The following is a 17,943-nucleotide window of genomic DNA, read 5'->3' as shown; positions in this document are numbered from 1 at the left end:
GTTAAGATTGCAAGAGGATGGTACAAAGTCCCATTAGTGCCGAACACACTGGCATTCAAATCAGCATCACATCTTTCCCACCCATATTTTACTAAAGGAACAACAAACCACATTTGTCATACATAAAAGGAATTTGTAACTTAGCCAAATACAGATCATTTGCTGTAATAAAAGGGCCAGTTCAAATGCAGAACAGATGGAGGCCAGCAAAAGGAAAGTCAAGGCTTGGTGCCCTCAATGCTCCAGCCCCTGAAGGTTATGACCTGAGAAGTCAATTCCTAACTCCAGTTCCCAAAGGAAGCACAGAAAAGGCTTCCTGTCAGGTCAATTCTTTCTTTGGTGATAATCTCCTTGTATTTTGGTACATTTACAGATGCTTCTCTTGCCAGCCTGGCTTAAACTCTCTGGCTTACTTACATCTGTGAATTCTGCCCATCCTTAACACACTAATCCATGTTGATGCCAAGCGGCTCCTTGCTGTCATTTCATGCCCTGGCTGTGAATCGTCTGGTTCTGACGTTGTGGTCTTTCTGAAGGACAGCCAACCCTAAAGGACAATTCCACATGGAGATTTCTCTGTCCTAAGATTTCTGAAAGGTGTGCCTTAACTTATTCTTTGGTTGCTAAGTCATGTACAACACATCTGCAAGCCATGGACTATAGCTCCTCCAGGCTCCTCTGTCCATGGGATTTCCCAGGCGAGAACACTTGAGTCGGTTGCCATTTGCTTCTGCAGGGGATCTTCCTGACTCAGGGACTGAACCTGCGTCTCCAGCATTGGTAGGCAGGATTCTTTACCACTGAGCCACTAGCGAAGCCCACAACCTTAACTACTGTTGAGTAAATCTGACAGCAAGAGGGAAGGAGGGATAGCTTAGATGAAAGCTGGATTGTGTGAACATTTCCACGTTCCCTCTGATCCCACCTTGGTGCTGTGCAATGCACGGGGTCTGTTTATTGGGACATCAAGGGGTCTGGATGATGCCAGGGGTCTTCTTGTGTAGAGGCTACTGAAGACTGCTTTTCTGAGCCACAGAATAACGTTGGGGCTTCGTTAGCTCCCCTGTGCTCTGCAATTCCTCTGCTGTTAAATTGCCGTTGTCAATAAATCGTTTTATAACTAGCACGGTGTGTCATTATCCCTTTCACAACAAGTAGCATAGTCTGTCAGGCAACAGTGGTGTTGGAAGGCAGCATCCTACAGCAGGGACACATTATGGTGAGAAGAAACAGCTGCAGGCTCACAAAACGCTTTGAGTACTAATTTAACCTGCTCTCTATTGAGCCATTCCCAACTCCACGCATACCATTGTGTTTGGCTTCTTTTGTTTACAAGGACACACGAACATCCATTCAGATTCCATCAAAATGTGAGGATTAACTGAACATGCGGAAGACTCAGTGTTGCGTCCAAGACTCCCTGGAAACCAAGAAAAACCGCACACCAGGCTTGGAGGACGGAATACAGATCACAAAGTAAGCAGATAAACAGACTGGAATATGGCCAAGCAAGGGGGTAAAGAGAGTCAATGAAATTCTGTTAACAGGGTTATTTCATACTCCTTTTAGCACAGATGTTGTGTCCCTCCTAACCAACTGCTTTTCATTCTGCTTTAAAATATATATATATATATATATTAATTTGTTTTTAGCTGCATCCAGTCTTGGTTGCATCATGCAGGTTCTTCTGTTGCAGTGCCAGGCTCAGCAGTTTTGGCACGTGGGCTTAGCTGCCCTGCAGCATATGGGATCTTAGTTCCCTGATCAGGAATTGAACCTGAGTCCCCTGCATTGTAAGGCAGATTCTTAATCACTGGACCACCAGGGAAGTCCCTCTGTTCTGTCTTATTGGCCGCTGCTTATCCATTAACTGTATTTACTCACATCTTGGCTTCCCTGGTGGCTCAGATGGTAAAGAATTCACTTGCAATGCAGAAGGCTTGGGTTTGATCCATGAGTCAGAAGATGCCCTGGAGAAGGGAAGGGCGACCCATTCCAGTATTCTTGCCTTTGGACAAGAACCCCACGGACAGAGGAGTGTGGCGGGCTACAGTCCACAGGGTCACAAAGAGTCAGACACAACTGAATGGTTTACACTTTCACTTCACTTTCTGGTATCTCAGGATGACTATTGCCTGCTTCTTTAACTGTTATGTTTCCCTTTCTGGTGCCTCTATCACCTCTTGATTCTCTTTGAGGATCAAGTCAAATTCAGAAGAGCCAGAATCCACAAGTACAAAATCACTTTACCCTTTCTGCCTAAGTCTTTCATTCTGAGTCTACTTATAGCAGCTCACCTGCCCAGGTGTGCATTCCTGGTCCAGTGGACACGACAGTAGACTTATGAGCTACACAGCATAGCCATCGATGCTTAAGAAGGCTCTCAGTACCACTTCTCTTAGCAGGACTATAGGCGGGGGCTCCATAAGGCAATTATACCTATGGAAAATTTCAAAGGTTTGCTTTATCTCCAGGTTCCATAAAAGGTGATTTCTGTGGATTGATTATATTGATTTGGGCTATGTCAATACACAAAGGACAGCTGAAGCAAGACCTAAGTAGCACATCTGAACAAAAGCTATCAGGTGAAAACATAGGAATTCTCTGCTTCTTTGTTTTCAAGGTATTAAATCAAATTAAAACAAAGTTAACACCTCACAGTCTGTATCTTTACATCACATTCTACTGACAGCTATGGGGACAAAATACTGGTAAGTTCCACCTTCTTTCCGTTTGAGAATACTATTGTTCTCCTGGTGGTTCTAATGGGGAAATTGAGTTTTAGGTGAATGCAGGAATAGCCACTGAAACAAGAGCTTTTTTAAAAAGTTGAAGCATGGTTGATTTACAATGTTATGTTTATTTCTGCTAGACAGCAAGGTGATTCAGTTATATATACATACATACATATATGTGTGTGTGTGTGTGTATATACACACACACTTAAAGAAATTATTTTCCATTATGGTATATCACAGGATATTGAATATAGTTGCCTGTGCTATATAGTAAGACCTTGTTGTTTATCCTATATATAATGGTTTGAATCTGCTAACCCCAATCTTCCAAACCATCTTTCCCCCACCTGCTTCTCCTTGGTAACCACAAGTCTTGAACAAAAGTGTTTTTGATGGAGAAAAAAGCAATGCAGTCCTAGGAGCCGTTGACTACACTCACCTGCTCAGTTCTCAAGGAGTAGATAGCAAAGTGGCACTCCTTATCCTTCTATGGTCAGGATTCCCCATCTGTAGTGCTGCCTAAACCTCTCGTCCCCTACAAGCAGCACTAGAGCTTATCTTCAGCCCAGCACCCTGATGAGCACGTGAACACCAAACTCCAAGGTCGATGGGACAGAGTTTTAAGAACAGCACACACAGAAGAATCTTTCCTGACTTTCCCGGGTGCCCTCCCAGCCCTCCCCCAGAAACGAGAGGGATATGAACTAGCAGAGTTTAAGATGACATGACTTAAAAAGAACCTTAATGCTTTCAATACTCACCATCTCATTGTAATTCAGTACTAGTACTACAGACAGATGGAGGGGTGGGGTGGGGGGGTGGTTGGAAAGAAGGGAGAAAGAGTAAAAAGAAAACACCAACCTAGCAGCAAGAAGAAATAAATTTTTTATCCTGCATTTTTAGTGTTTTGATTCTCCCCTTTCCCTAGTTCTCCCTGAGGCCTGCAAGGTCGATCAGGACAAGATGTGGCCATGCGTCTTAAGCCTGTCTTAAACGCTGCAGTAAGCCACTAACCAGCTAACACTCTGCTTTCTGCTTGGCCCAAGTGAGTGGAAGAAATTAGAGTGGCATTTTGCCTGACCTTAAATAAATCTTGCCCAAACAGGAAGGATCTAAGAGATCACTCCAGACAGAAGTTGTTCACTTTTTTTTGTAGCAAACTCTATATTTCACCTTAAGTCTGACAAAGAGACTAACCAATAATGCAGATAAAACTAAAGCTTGCAAGTAAGAACCAACTACTCAGAGGTCTGGAGCGCTCTTGCTAGGAAAAAGGAATGACAATAGGCCTGAGTAGTGACAACTAGGGGTACTTGAGTAATAAAAGAAGTCACCTGGGCTGATGCAAGGAAGGGGAGCATTTTGGGGCAAGGTGAGCTAGGAGGGGGCTGGCTCTTCCTATGGGGCCAGTATCATGGGATCTGGAAATCCAATGGGAGAAGTCCAGCCAAGGGAAGAACATGATATGACTTGTATGTTTTGTTGTTTAAGTAATCTTTCTGGCTGCTGTATGGAGAATGGATTTGAAGATGGCAAGAAAGTGAGCAGTGAGATTATGGCAGTAAAGAAATAACCAGATGGGGGGAAGTGGGCCAATTCAGGATGTGCTGTGGATACAGATGGGGCGAGGCCTGTTGCTCGATGGGATGTGACTGAAGGAAAGAGGAGTCCAGGATGACACCCAGGTCTTGCCGTGAGCCCTGAGGCACCATTACTGAACTGGAAAATGTGGGGATAAACAAAGGTTTGCAGCAGCGCTGACGGGGCGAAAACCAAGACAGTTTTCTCCAGGACATGTTATGTTGAGATGCCGACTAGATATCTGAATGAATATATCAGGGAGGCACTGAGTGAGGTCATCAGGAGATGAGGTGCAAGGTCAGGGCCGAGAAAAACCAATGTATCAAGAGACACACTTAACTGTGTGGTGGCTCAGTTGGTAAAGGATCTCCCTGTGATGCAGGAGATGTGGGTTTGATCACTGAGTGGGGAAGATCCCCTGGAGAAGGAAATGGTGGCCCACTCCAGTATTCTTGTCTGGTAAACCCCATGGATAGAGGAGCCTGGTGGGCTACAGTCCATATGGTGTTGCCTAAGAGTCAGATGCAACTTAGTGAGTAAACAACAACAGACAGACAGTACTGGCGCTATGGAGTGAGAGATTTCACCTAGGGAAAACCTGTGGGCGAAGGAGAGACTTTAGGGTATTACCATACTTAGAAATGGGAAGAGAAGGAGGAGTCTGCATAGAAAACTGGACTTGTGGACAGTGGGAAGACAGCAAAATCACAAAAGTGTTCCTGGACCCTATTCCTAGAGGTTATGATTCAACAGATCTTGAACAAAGCCCAGTAACCTTAATTTTTTTTTTAAAAGCTCCCTGTATGCGTCTCCTTGTAAGCTGCAAGTTTTAATAGACACTCGACTAGAGGACAAAGCTGGGTAGTTGATGCCAGAACTCAAACCCAGCTCTTCTGACTTTTTAAAATGAGTCTGTCTAAATGTCATGGTTATAGTAGGATCCATCTATTCCTCAAAAGGTTAACTCCAGCTAATGCTCTAGATTTTTCATCTGCGGTCAACTTTTCGGACAGGGGCATCCATACCATCTCCATTTTCTCATCTTCCACTGATTCCTGGACCTACGAGCATCTCCTGACACCCTTGTCTCATTACACTGCTTTGCCCCAGTCAACGGAGCAAATAAACTGACCCCTCCTAAGTGTTACTTTAACCTGGTGATCACACTGACACCATGAGCCATTTCTTCCTTCATCAAAATCTCCACTCTTCCTTTGATACTGAAACTCCAACTAAAGCTTTTAATTTATCTACTTAAAAATAATTGTAATCTATAATGGAACTATATGCAGTTTTGTTTTGCAGTTTTCCAAGTCTGCTGTAAATGTGCTATCATACTTTCATAATTTAAAAAAAAAAGAAAGAAAAATCTCCACTCGTGGATTTCTCAGTGACTCGTCATTTTTTTTTTTCCTTCTCTGTTTCCTCCATGGCTCCTCTCTGTCCACTCCTTAACCACATACAGAATTCTACTCATGGTCTGCTGTGCTTTCTCTTCCCCAGCACTTGGGGATTTGGGGAGTAGGATGGAAAATGTGTAGTGTGGGAAACCATTGAGAACTAAAATACCGCCTGCCTATCAGTAACCAAAGGATACGGGAGCCATCAAACCATCACATTACAGCTGCCTGAATGGTGAGCCCTGGGGGAACTCAGGATGGAAACAAAGGGCTGCCCGCTGCCAAGCCCATCTAGCATCAACCAAGGCAGCCACCCCCGACAGTGCACCTGAGGAATCTCTGGATGAGAAAGCACAGGACATGAGCCCCAGGTATCTGAGGAGGGTATCAAAGGAATGGTTTCAATGACCCCAGACTCATGCATCTTCCCATACGAGGAAAGGGCTTCCCTCCTGGCTCAGACGGAAGAGAATCCATCTGCAGTGCAGGAGACCTGGGTTCGATCCGGTCTTCCGGGTCAGGAAGATCCCCTGGAGAGGGGAATGGCTACCCACTCCAGTATTCTTGTCTAGAGAATCCCATGGACAGAGGAGCCTGGTGGGCTACAGTCTGTGGGGTGGCAAAGAGCTGGACACAACTGAGACTAACATTTTCATTTTTCATACAGAGAAAAGCACTAAATTCCTTAACTTGAAATACTGGGATTTATTTTTTAATTAGAGGATAATTACTTACAATATTGCATTCGTTTCTGCCATGTATCAACATGAGTCAGCCATAAGTATACCCCTTCCTCTAGAACCTTCTTCCTACCTCCCTCAGGTTTTCTTTTGGTTAACAGTAATCCTAAGATCATGGCATCCAGTCCCATCACTTCATGGCAAATAGATGGGGAAACAGTGGAAACAGTGGCTGGCTTTAATTTGGGGGGCTCCAAAATCACTGCAGATGGTGATTGCAGCTATGAAATTAAAAGACGCTTACTCCTTGGAAGGAAAGTTATGTCCAACCGAGACAGCATATTAAAAAGCAGAGACATTACTTTGTCAACAAAGGTCCATCTAGTCAAGGCTATGGTTTTTCCAGTAGTTATGTATGGATGTGAGAGTTAGACTATAAAGAAAGCTGAGCTCTCAAGAATTGATGCTTTTGAACTGTGGTGTTGGAAAAGACTCCTGAGAGTCCCTTGGACCCAACTGCAAGGAGATCCAACCAGTCCATCCTAAAGGAGATCAGTCCTGAGTGTTCACTGGAAGGACGGATGTTGAAACTGAAACTCCAATACTTTGGCCAACTGATGTGAAGAGCTGACTCATTTGAAAAGACCCTGATCCTGCGAAAGATTGAGGGCAGGAGCAGAAGGGAACGATAGAGGATGAGATGGCTGGATGGCATCACCGACTCAATGGACATGAGTTTGGGTAAACCCCGGGAGTTGGTGTTGGATAGGGAGGCCTGGCGTGCTGCAGTTCATGGGGTCACAAAGAGTCGGACATGACTGAGCGAGTGACTGAACCGAACTGAATCCTTGATATTGTGATTACCTGGTATTTTGTTGCAAAAATTTTATATATCCTGGCTTCTCCCCTTGTCCCTTCAGAATAGTTTTTTGGGCATTATCTGAGATGCCGTGCCCTGGGCTTAGAGTCCTAAAAAGTTTCTGCCGAATAAAACATAACTCTCAACTTTTAGGTTGTGCATCTTTCTTAGTCAACATCATTTAAGATTTTTTAATTTTGATGTGGGCTATTTTTTAAAGTCTCTACTGAATTTGTTACAGTATTGCTTCTGTTTTATATTTTGGCTCTTTGGCTGCAAGGCACATGGCATCTTAGCTCCCCGACCAGGAAATCTAACCTACACCCTTTTCACTGAAAGGCAAAGTCTTCACCCACTGGACCACCAGGGAAGTCCAAGTCACACCATCTTAAGTATTTCAGATAAAAACCTGCTCCTCCTATCTTTCTGATGGACAAGATCATTACTACCCTAAAGACCAACTTACTTGCCAAATTATAATGTTTGATGCTGATCCCTGGGCTTCAGGCTCATAACCCCAACTGCTTGATAAAGACAATTCATTGAACATTCCATGGGTTCAGTTTCGTTCAGTTGCTCTGACTCTTTGCAACCCCACAGACTATAGCACGCCAGGCCTCCCTGTCCATCACCACCTCCTGGAGCCTACTCAAACTCATGTACATCGGCGTCGGTGATGCCATCCAACTATCTCATCCTCTGTCATCCCCTCCTCCTCAATCTTTCTGCCTTTAATCTTTTCCAGCATCAGGGTCTTTTCCAATGAGTCAATTCTTCACAGCAGGTGGCCAAAGTATTGGAGTTTCAGCTTCAGCATCAGTCCTTTCAATGAATATTCAGGACGGATCTCCTTTAGAATGGACTGGTTCATCCTATATTCCATGGGTATATTCCGTGCATATGTATTCCATGGGTAGTTCCCACATAACTTGATCAAAAACCAAACTCATCATCTTGTTCTCCACACTAATTTCTTCTACTCTATTCATGATCTCACTTCAGGAAATCACCATTCATTCAGTCACTTTAACCCCAAATCAAGACAGCCCCAAACCTGGGGTTAATTCCTCAAGGTCTACTTCACTTATCCTCACCGCTGCATCCACGTAGCCATATAGCCTTGGTCATTTCATGTTCTTGGAATCTCCAATTTTCCCCTCCCCCTTTAAAGTATACCATCCAGCAAAGTTCAAGCCCCATCAGCAGTCCCATAGCTTAGCGCAAGCTACGTCTTGAGCTTTGCTCCCCTTTAAATCTCTGTGGCTGAACAGTAAGGTGGGGCAGGGGTTCGAAGGTATGACCATATCACTGCCTGATTATTACACTGCAGTGGCCTGGAACACGTCATGGATGACTCTCAACTCTTAGCAGAGAATCCAAACATCTTCCACAATCTGACCTGCCTACCTCTCCCGAGAGCCCCAACTCCTTGTTTTCCCACAGAGTTCCATGCAGTTTCCACGCTGCATGGGCTTGCAACTCTCCTTAACCTGAACATGGGGTTTTCAAACTACCCTCCTCCTTCCTAAGGAATTAGCCCAGAAAACGTATCACAGGACTTGAGGATTAGTAAATTAAAACACACTGTGCTTACTCTAGCCACACTCCCTTGAAAAAGACTTGTTTATAAGTCTATGTTATTCACTATACTAGAGTATAAACTCTTCAAAGGAAGGAATGGAATTTTATTTATTGTGGTGATATCTAGCATAGGTAGACAATTATTCATGGCTATCCAGCACTTTCACACCTTGGTTAGTTTTTCTTTGACACTCAACAAATTTCTAGAATGCACTTCCTTGTCCTTACTTATCCTGGTAGAAGGATACTAATTTAACAATCATATCACCAGGCTCAAGAAGTCCTCAGAGATGGACAAAGATAAGTCGTGCTTTTGTTTGCGGGTTTTTTGGCTTTCTTCTGTTTGCTTATCATCTGTTCAGACTATCTGTCAGAAGATTTCTTCAGTGAAGAAAATGAGAGCTGAATTGAAGCAAAATCTATATCCTCTTCCTCTTAAAGCTCTATGAGAAATGGCCTTTTAGAGAAATGGCCATTTTCTAGGAAGTTTAAGGTTTATTTCGCCAGAATGGCAGACTGAATTGTGATTTCCTAAAAAAGGTGGTGGCCCTATTTCTGCAAATTCTTCTCCGTAAAATAATACTTGGCAATCAATGACATGAAGGAATGTTATTTGGTTGGGGGATTTTTTTTTTCATCATCCACAGTAGGAAACATTATGAAGTCACACACTGCTACCCAGAAGTTCCCATCTTTAAGGTCGATGTACTCAGTTATGTACACATTAAGCAAAAGTAGCACAGTTTACAACAATTCCATAGAAATCACCCTACTCTACCCCCAGAATCACAATTTCCTCCAATTCAGTGTTACTCACACTTTCTACTAAATACCCCTACTGGCAGAAGAAAATAAAGTCACATCTCCAAGGCATTTACAGATAGAGCCTAGAAAGATGTGGCATGCCCAAAAGGGCTTTGACATTTCTAGCTGCATCTCCACAATTCAAGAAAGTTTTTTTCCGTATTTGTGTTCATGTTTATATTTTACTTATCTGAAGGGAAATACAACTGATATTTCAGAAAGATGGACCAAGTCTATCTTGTAGTATCTTATGTCCCCAGGACACCCCATCCACATTCCTACACCAGGCTAGAATTTCGAGATATCTGTAGTTAAAAATGACCGATTATGTAAAATGTTCCTCAGTTTAGCCTTGTCCAGTTTCCCTAGGGTTAAATACAGATGAGCTATATTTGGAAGGACGATCACTGAAGTGATGCTATCTCCTCAATCTAACTCATCAGGAGTGATTCATGGACTTGTCCAACTGCTGGTGATGTCACCTGATTAAGGGAGTGTATGGTGGGATTCCCTACTGCTAAGTTACTAACTCCCGCCTTGTGATTAGTCAGTGACTTGTGGAGAAATACTCTCAAGTTCAGTTCTATAAACATTCTTTAACTTCTAAAACTTTCAGCCACTGATTTCAGCCTCCATGACACTTGTCTAAATCAATGAGTGTTATGACAGGTGCTAAATGACTTTCCATTTCCATCATTCCTTCTACATTTATTCATTTATTCTATTATAAACGAGTTGTCTCCTTCCATTTATTTTTGTATTCTTTTAAAAATATATCAGTGTAGATTCATGGATTCTTATTAAATAAGTTATAACCTTTACTATGATCTCTTTTGAGACTCAAATTGTCCCAGATGTGACCTGTCAAAGTCCTTTCGAGGTGACTATTTCTTTTTTACAAGTTCAATTTGAGGAACACTACACAAAATAACTGAACTTTACACTTGTAAAAATTCAATGTAATGAACAACAAAGAAAGACTATGCAATTATTTGGATTAAAGAAGGCTAAAGAGACCTTGCAACTGAATGAAAGCCATGATCTAGGATTTTTGTTATTGTTATAAAGGACTTTCCAGAACAACTGATAAAAGATGAATAAGGTCTTTAGACTGGACAACAGAATTGTATCAATGTGAATTTCTTGATAAATATACTACAGTCCTGTCAAAAAATGTGTTTTTTTTTTACAAACATACAGTACTTAAAGCATTTAGGGGAAATGTATTTAGGGCAAAGGGAGAATCATGTTTGCTACTTAATCGTAAGTCAAAACACAAACCATCATTGTCTAATTACAAATACATCCACTGATAAACACAGAAAGACATGATGTCAAAGCCAGTATGGTCAAATGATAACATTTGAAGGTTGTGAGTAAAGAACTTAATGGAATTTTTTTTTTTGTACTACACTGCAACTTTCTTAAAAGTCTGAACTATGTCACAATACATTTTCTAAAAGAAACCCCTGTAAGTCACCTCCTCACCCAATGCAGTAATTCCTTCTACCACTATCACCACCAGCAGACACACAGCCCTCGCCTGCCTATGTACAGTTTGCAGGAGAATGTAGTCCAGGAAGAATGCTCCGGTATATGCACATTTCTAGTTGCTGGCTTGACCCCAAATATGCTATCTTAAAACTTAGCTCCCGTGATGTGGCCTCTGGCTTTGCAGCAAAAACAGAATAATCTTGTCTCCAGTTCCATATGGGCCAGTTGGAATGTGTCCCTAGCCCTGAGGCCAGTTAGCCGCTTTTTATAAAACCATTACACATACAAAGTGATTTCCTGAGTCATCACCGTTACTGCCATCACGGCTGTCTTCATGGGTGTGAACCGCAATGGTTGATTTATTGCTCTAATACTGATGGCTCGAAACTTGATTTTTGAACAAAGGGCCCACATTTTCATTTTGCACTCAGTATCACAAATTTTGCACCCAGATCTGCTGCCACAAGCCTATGGGGGCACTTTGGTGTAAATTGGACACCTATGAGAACAAGGTCTTGGCTATAAAACGGCCACAAGGAAACCCAGCCCCTTCACTCATGTGGTTGCAACCACGTTCTGGGGTGCATTCCTGCCTGGTGGGGTGCAGGCTGCATTTCAACGCCCATTCCCTTCCTTAGCTAGATGCTCTAAGCACCAGATAAACATGAAGATGTTTGGTTTATATTTAATTTTGCCATCAAGAGAGGGCTATGGACCACTTTTAGCATGTGAAATTTTCATCAAAGCCATGAAGCCAAGATGCATAACAGGTTTAATTGGATATCTCCTCTAAGTTTTCAGAAAGATGCCACCCTCTTGGACTTCCTTGACAGTCCAGTGGTTAAGAATCTGCCTGCCAATGCAGGGAACATGGGTTTGATTCCTGGTCCGGGAAGATCTCCCATGCCATGGGATAGCTAAACCCATGTGCCACAACTACTGAGCCTGCGAACCTCAACTACTGAAGCCTGTGAACCCTTGAGACCATGCCCTGCAACAGGAGTAGCTCCTTTTTGCTGCAACTAGAGAAAGCCCAGGCGCAGCAATGAAGAGCCAGCACAACCAAAACTAAATATGTAAGCAAAAATAATTTTTTTTTAAAAAGATAACACCCTCTCCCACCAAAGCAAATAAAAATAATACCGTTTTTGCTATGGGGCTGTGAAATGAGGTAGGGAGTTTCAAAGCTTTTAAAAGGGATTCTCGTCTAAGTTTTTCACTCATTCTTGGCACAACTACATAGATATTTTAGGAGGAGTGTCTCCAATAAGCTTTTTAAGTAAGAGTCAGGATGCATATTTTATAGATTCCTCTTTTAAAAAATAACCAACAGAACAATGGGTTCCTGCTTCAATTTATCTCAAGTTGCCAACTTGCTATGTGACTGTAACAGGCCAATGTTTCTCTCAACTCCCAATTCCCATATAGCAGAAATAGTTTGGGTGTCAAGAAGAGTTTGCCTAACCAAAGGGTTAATGACAGAGGACAAACATGTTGTAAGCAGATGAAGAAGAGGAAGAAAAATGGGAAGGAAGAGCAATGGCTAAGCAGCCAAATGTTCACCCATGAAAATAAACAACTACGAATAACTGAATATTTCTCGTTTTGACAACCGTCCAGCAGCAGAAGTAACAGATGCCACTGCGGTCCAACTACCTCCAGCTCGACTGAGTCAGACAAACGAGAGGAGGCCCGTGGGAGATGCTCCCTGGAGACGGACTTCTGCCAACTTGGTGGGGGGAATGTGGCTGGGCTGTGTTTATTTATTTACCTTTAGAAAAATCACTTTGAAATGGAGCTTCAGTTACTTCCAGCCCCAGGCAGCTGGATGGGCAGCCAGCATCTCTCTGACATGGGGCGGGATGATGAAGGAAAATGCAATGGTTTAAGACAATGGGCACTCCAGCTACTAAAACAAAATCTGTACCAATCTTTTTGGCCACTAAGGAATAGCTCATGATTTTATGTAACTATATATAATGCATTTATATATAATAAGTATAAATATATATATTATATATATGTATTCTGTATGTGTTAGTTGTTCAGTGATGTCTGACTCTTCGAGACCCCATGGACTGTAGCCCACCAGGCTCCTCTGTCCATGGAATTCTCTAGGCAAGAATACGGGCATGGGTTGCCATTCCCTTCGCCAGGGGATCTTCCTGACCCAGGGATCAAACCTGGGCCTCTTGCACTGTAGGCAGATTCTTTGCCATCTGAAACCAGGGAAGCCACATATGTATTACACGTGTGCATATATTGTTGTTAAACTGCTCAGTCATGTTGGACTCTTCATGGCCCCATGGATTGTAGGCCGCCAGACTCCTCTGACCACAGGACTTCCCCGGCAAAAATACTGGAGTGGTTGCCATTTCCTTATCCAGAGGATCTTCCTGACCTTGGGATAGAACCTGAGTCTCCTGCATTATAGGCAGATTCTTTACCACTGAGCTCACAGGGAAGCCCATGTGCATATATATATTCACATATACGTAGTGTGTGTGTGTGTGTGTGTGTGTGTGTACAATTTGACCAAATGAAAGAACTCAATTTATTCAGAAACAGAGTAAGAAAGCAACCATTGCTTCCCTCAAGGAAACACATGCACATGAACTTGTGTTTCTAAGATGGTTCTCGAATTCCCATTTGACAGAAGAATGCAATTAACAGGGCTTAGTAGCAAGAACAGAAGGATGAATGGATGGATTTATGATCTGGTTCCATGCCTTCCATCTATTTGCTGGGAGACCTGTGGTCAAGCCATCTAACCTTTTTCTGAATGTCATTTTCTCAGCTATTAAGTGCCAACTACTTCCTAAACAGTGCTTCCTAAGGTGTTCTAGGTTTCAGGGTCTTCCCACTTTAAAGTAGGGTCCACAGACCAACTGGCAACATTGGCATGATCTGGGAACTTAGAAATGGCAGAATCTCAGACCTTGGGCTGGACATATTGACTCCTCTTAACTGAATCGTCTACATTTTAATAGGAATTCAGCTGACTTGCGTGCATGTTAAAAGTTTGAGAAGCCCTGTTCCTGGGTACGCTGTCCCAAGGTTATACTATCATAGACTCACTTAGATAACCTCATACAAACACAGCTTCCCTGGTCCATTCTCAGGGCTGGGGTAGAAGCCAGGAATCTGCATAGTTAACTGATTCCCCAGGTGGGACCATTTCAATGAAAATATGAGTGACATGAATAAAATAATAGTGTCAATATTTTTTCCCTTGAGAATCAGATGATCTCTAAGTGATAGCATGCCGGCAAGCTTCCTGGTGTTTTTATAGAGATAAGCTAACATGATCATGACAAGCCATCTCTCAGTTGAATGGCTCAGATGCCATGAAGGTTTTGCCCACTGCAGTTTTGAAACTGCTAAATTTTTAATGGATCATTGGTTAGATGCAGGAAGCATAAGAAGCTCTGATGTTGAACTACAATAATTTAATCAATCATACAAAAATGGTCCTAATTTTGCAAAGTCCCCTCGAGACAATTGTCATCAGATTCATGAGATACCTTCATATATCAGAATCTTTATTTAGCACATGAAGAGGCCTTTAGCACTTCAAAAACCAATCTTAAAAAGAAGAAATATAGTGACAATTATATCCAATTTGGCTTTTCATTTATTGGGAATAAAAACTATCCTCATGTGCAATGTTGTTTGCTGGGAAATGCTTGCAAATAGCATGCAGAAATTCCTTATTTCAACAGAATATGAAAATTATAAAAAAAAATAAGAACTGTTTTTTTTTTTTTTTTTCCAACCTTCTGTAAGTAAATCAAAAGAATTCTAAGCAAGGTCCTAAACACAGTTTTTCCCTCCACTTTTGATACTATTAAACATAGTTAAGTTTCAATTTACATTTTAATGTACACTGGTTCCCAAGTCAAATGCAATATTTAATGATAAATCACGTCTTGACTTACATAAATAATTTTAAATAAATGAAAGAATCTGTCACTTGCTACATAGGAAGAGATTCAAAATATGTTTAATTATATTAAGCTAAGTGCATAACATGGGCTTTAAAGATTTTCTTTTTTACTTAAAAATCACATCTTTATTATAGTCATGTGTGCATATCCTGTACAAGAATGACCAAGTGATTTTTTAATCCCTAAAGAGATTTGCAAGATTATTATCAAAAAAGTATCTGCTGACTCTAAAAAGTAGGCAGTGAAAAGAAAAGTGTTCTCCATTTTTAAAACATTCTTTAATCCTATCCTACTTTTGAGAATTGGGTACTTAGGGCTGGCCTCAAATGGAGTTTTAGAGTCTAGACAGCCATAACCCACAGAAAAATTACTAAGGCACTAGAAATGTAACTGAGTTCAATTAGTTTAAGTATTAACACTTCCTGGCTAATGATGCTGGAGATACAAATATGTAGGACCAAATATGTCATAATAACTGATGATTGATATGAGTTAACTGTGTGAGGTATGATTTTAGACACTGTAGTTGTCAATACCTCTAACTCTTATAATAACCCTATGAAGTCAGCAGCCTTTTATCATAACATTAGATGCAGAGAGAAGAATCAATTGGCCCCCACTGCAATGCTAAGCAGTGGACTTAGTAACTGGAAACCAACAGGACTCCAGTATCTGAGTTCTCAGTCACCAGGATACACATTCCTGAAACAGGAAACTCTCGGAGCAAAGGCACATGTCCGAGAAGTGAGGGTGATGAGCATACGGGCAATGTGTTTAGAAGGACAGCGTACAGTGTATACAATCAAAGGTTGCGGAAGTTAACAAAAGATGTGTTTGAGCCATTCTCTGCCAAGTTTTCTAAGGAGGGGGAAACCTTTGGAGGTTTCCAGCAGGCACCTAATAGCCAGGAATGAATGAGTAAGTGTGGAGGTGACAGAGTGTGGAGGTGGACAGATTCATGAGATGCTATATTTAGGATACCATACATGTGGGGCTCTAGAGGAAGTAGTAAAAAGAAGGGGACAGGCGATATGGAAGACACAAAGGAAATGGAGGGGACTTGTGTTGAAATACCCTACTCGGTTTTGCATCTCTTCTCTTTGAGCTCTAGAGGATAATCTGCTTCACCCTGACTAGACTAGGGTCAAACACCTTGGTGAGGCTGACCAAGGCTACGCTAGGAGCACAGAGGTGGACATCTTAAGGAAGAATAAAGTCAAACATTCCCTGTCTCAGCTGACCAGTCGTAAAGTTATTTGTGGGCTAAAATTAAATACCTACAGGTACAGGGGAAACGTTTCCCACAGCTCTTACATAAAGCAGAGCTTACAAGATGACCTCCTCTTTGGCCTCCAAGGGCCCAGTCAACGTGCAAGCAAGAGCTTCCCCAAGTGTGAGGACAGTGAAGGTGATGGGCCTGTGCTCAGAGGGAGATTTCATTTCCCCAGAAACAGAAACGCCTCTGCAATGCACAATTTATTCTTATTCTCAATCCCCAAACCATCCACATTTGCTACAAAGAACTCCTTGAGTCCTCAGATAAATGGCGCTTGTCCTGTATTCTTCACGGCACTCTCAAAAGCAGCATTCAAAAAGGTATTAATACAATAACAAGAAGAGTGACCATTGCTGGCCTCCTCTTTTGAGGGGCTGCGGGGCAGGCTTTTACACTCCTTGGCTCAGGAGATTTCATGCAGACCCACTGGGGTGGAAGGGATGAAGACATTTAAGGAAGAGAGAGGAAGTTTGTGTATGTCTAAACATGTTTGAGATGATAAAAACACTGATGCTAAACGTGATGAAGAAACCTTAGGCTCTTCTGAAAGGCAATCTTTCTTTTTTTTTTTCCCTCAAGAGCCTTTTTGTCAGTCCTACTTGGGTCAAACAAATGCAGTTTAAAAACCCATTTCCATGTTTTAAGATTCAGAGGGAAGAGGTTTAACAGGAGGCTATAAAACTCCCTTAATCTTTAATGTCTTATTTTTGCAGATTTGCTGGCAAAGTACAGTAAACAGTCACTGCTCAACATTTCCCATCAATGCCCCCTGAACTGTGTCACTGGTGATGAAGAGCAGAATCCATTTGCGTGACTTTTTCTCTTTTCTTTTTTGGGGGGGAACCATTTCTCCTGGTATTGTGGAGGCACCTGCATTTTGACAACCTAGGCAGAACCTTAGCCCAGCTCACTGGCTGATTGTCTTCCAGAGGGAATTCTCAAACATTAAAAACACAATTTTAGAAGAGGGGACTGATTCGCGGTGGAGAGAATTCTGATGGTTTCTCGCCGGCCCCTCATTTCCCTGCTATAGAAGCACCTGGCCTGTCCCGAGCCCCTCTATGAAAGGCTAGTCTGTATCCCTGCAGGACAAGAGGGTCACCCTGAATATACTCACAAGCGATGCGCACAGAGGCCTTTCTGCTTTTGGAGGTCCCCAGGTGGCTCCACGCCACACACTGACACCAGTAATCCTCGGGCCCGTGGAAGTCTTCCACCTGCTGCCTGGTGACATTGATGAACACCTCCCGGACCTTCAAGCCTGCAGAGGAGACAGAGCCAATCCACTGAGGCCAGTGTATTCCTCAAAGAGAAAGTTAAGGCCAGCCCAACCTCTTCCTGTTAATTAAAACCACTCCGTTTTTAATCAAGGCGAGGTTTTAATTACTTTGACAATAATATATTACTGCTAATTAAATTCCAACAGCTGAGTAGGCTGAAAAGAACAAGTGTAAAATATTAACCAATGTGGTTCCCATACAATAGAATTGTTTTCACACTCCCTTGACACCATGCTTTCTTTTTTTCCCAGCTCTTATAAACATTCTTTTTTTTTTTTCTTAAAGAAATTTTTTTATTAGTGT

At 42.2% G+C, this 17,943-nt stretch overlaps 1 protein-coding gene across 4 annotated transcripts in view; it reads right to left on the bottom strand.

Moving 5' to 3' along the window:
• The window catches only part of UNC5D (unc-5 netrin receptor D), a 603,713-nt gene that overhangs the window by 232,648 nt on the left and 353,122 nt on the right, over positions 1–17,943 (bottom strand). For all 4 annotated transcript variants that reach the window (XM_043454535.1, XM_043454537.1, XM_043454536.1 and 1 more), the window contains exon 3: positions 17,478–17,621. In XM_043454535.1, coding sequence (XP_043310470.1) covers positions 17,478–17,621 — 144 coding nt within the window. The remainder of the gene's footprint in view (positions 1–17,477; positions 17,622–17,943) is intronic.

Source organism: Cervus canadensis, chromosome 31, assembly GCF_019320065.1.
Source record: "Cervus canadensis isolate Bull #8, Minnesota chromosome 31, ASM1932006v1, whole genome shotgun sequence".
Classification (NCBI taxonomy): Eukaryota; Metazoa; Chordata; class Mammalia; order Artiodactyla; family Cervidae; genus Cervus; species Cervus canadensis.
This window is presented reverse-complemented; position numbering and strand designations above follow the sequence as displayed.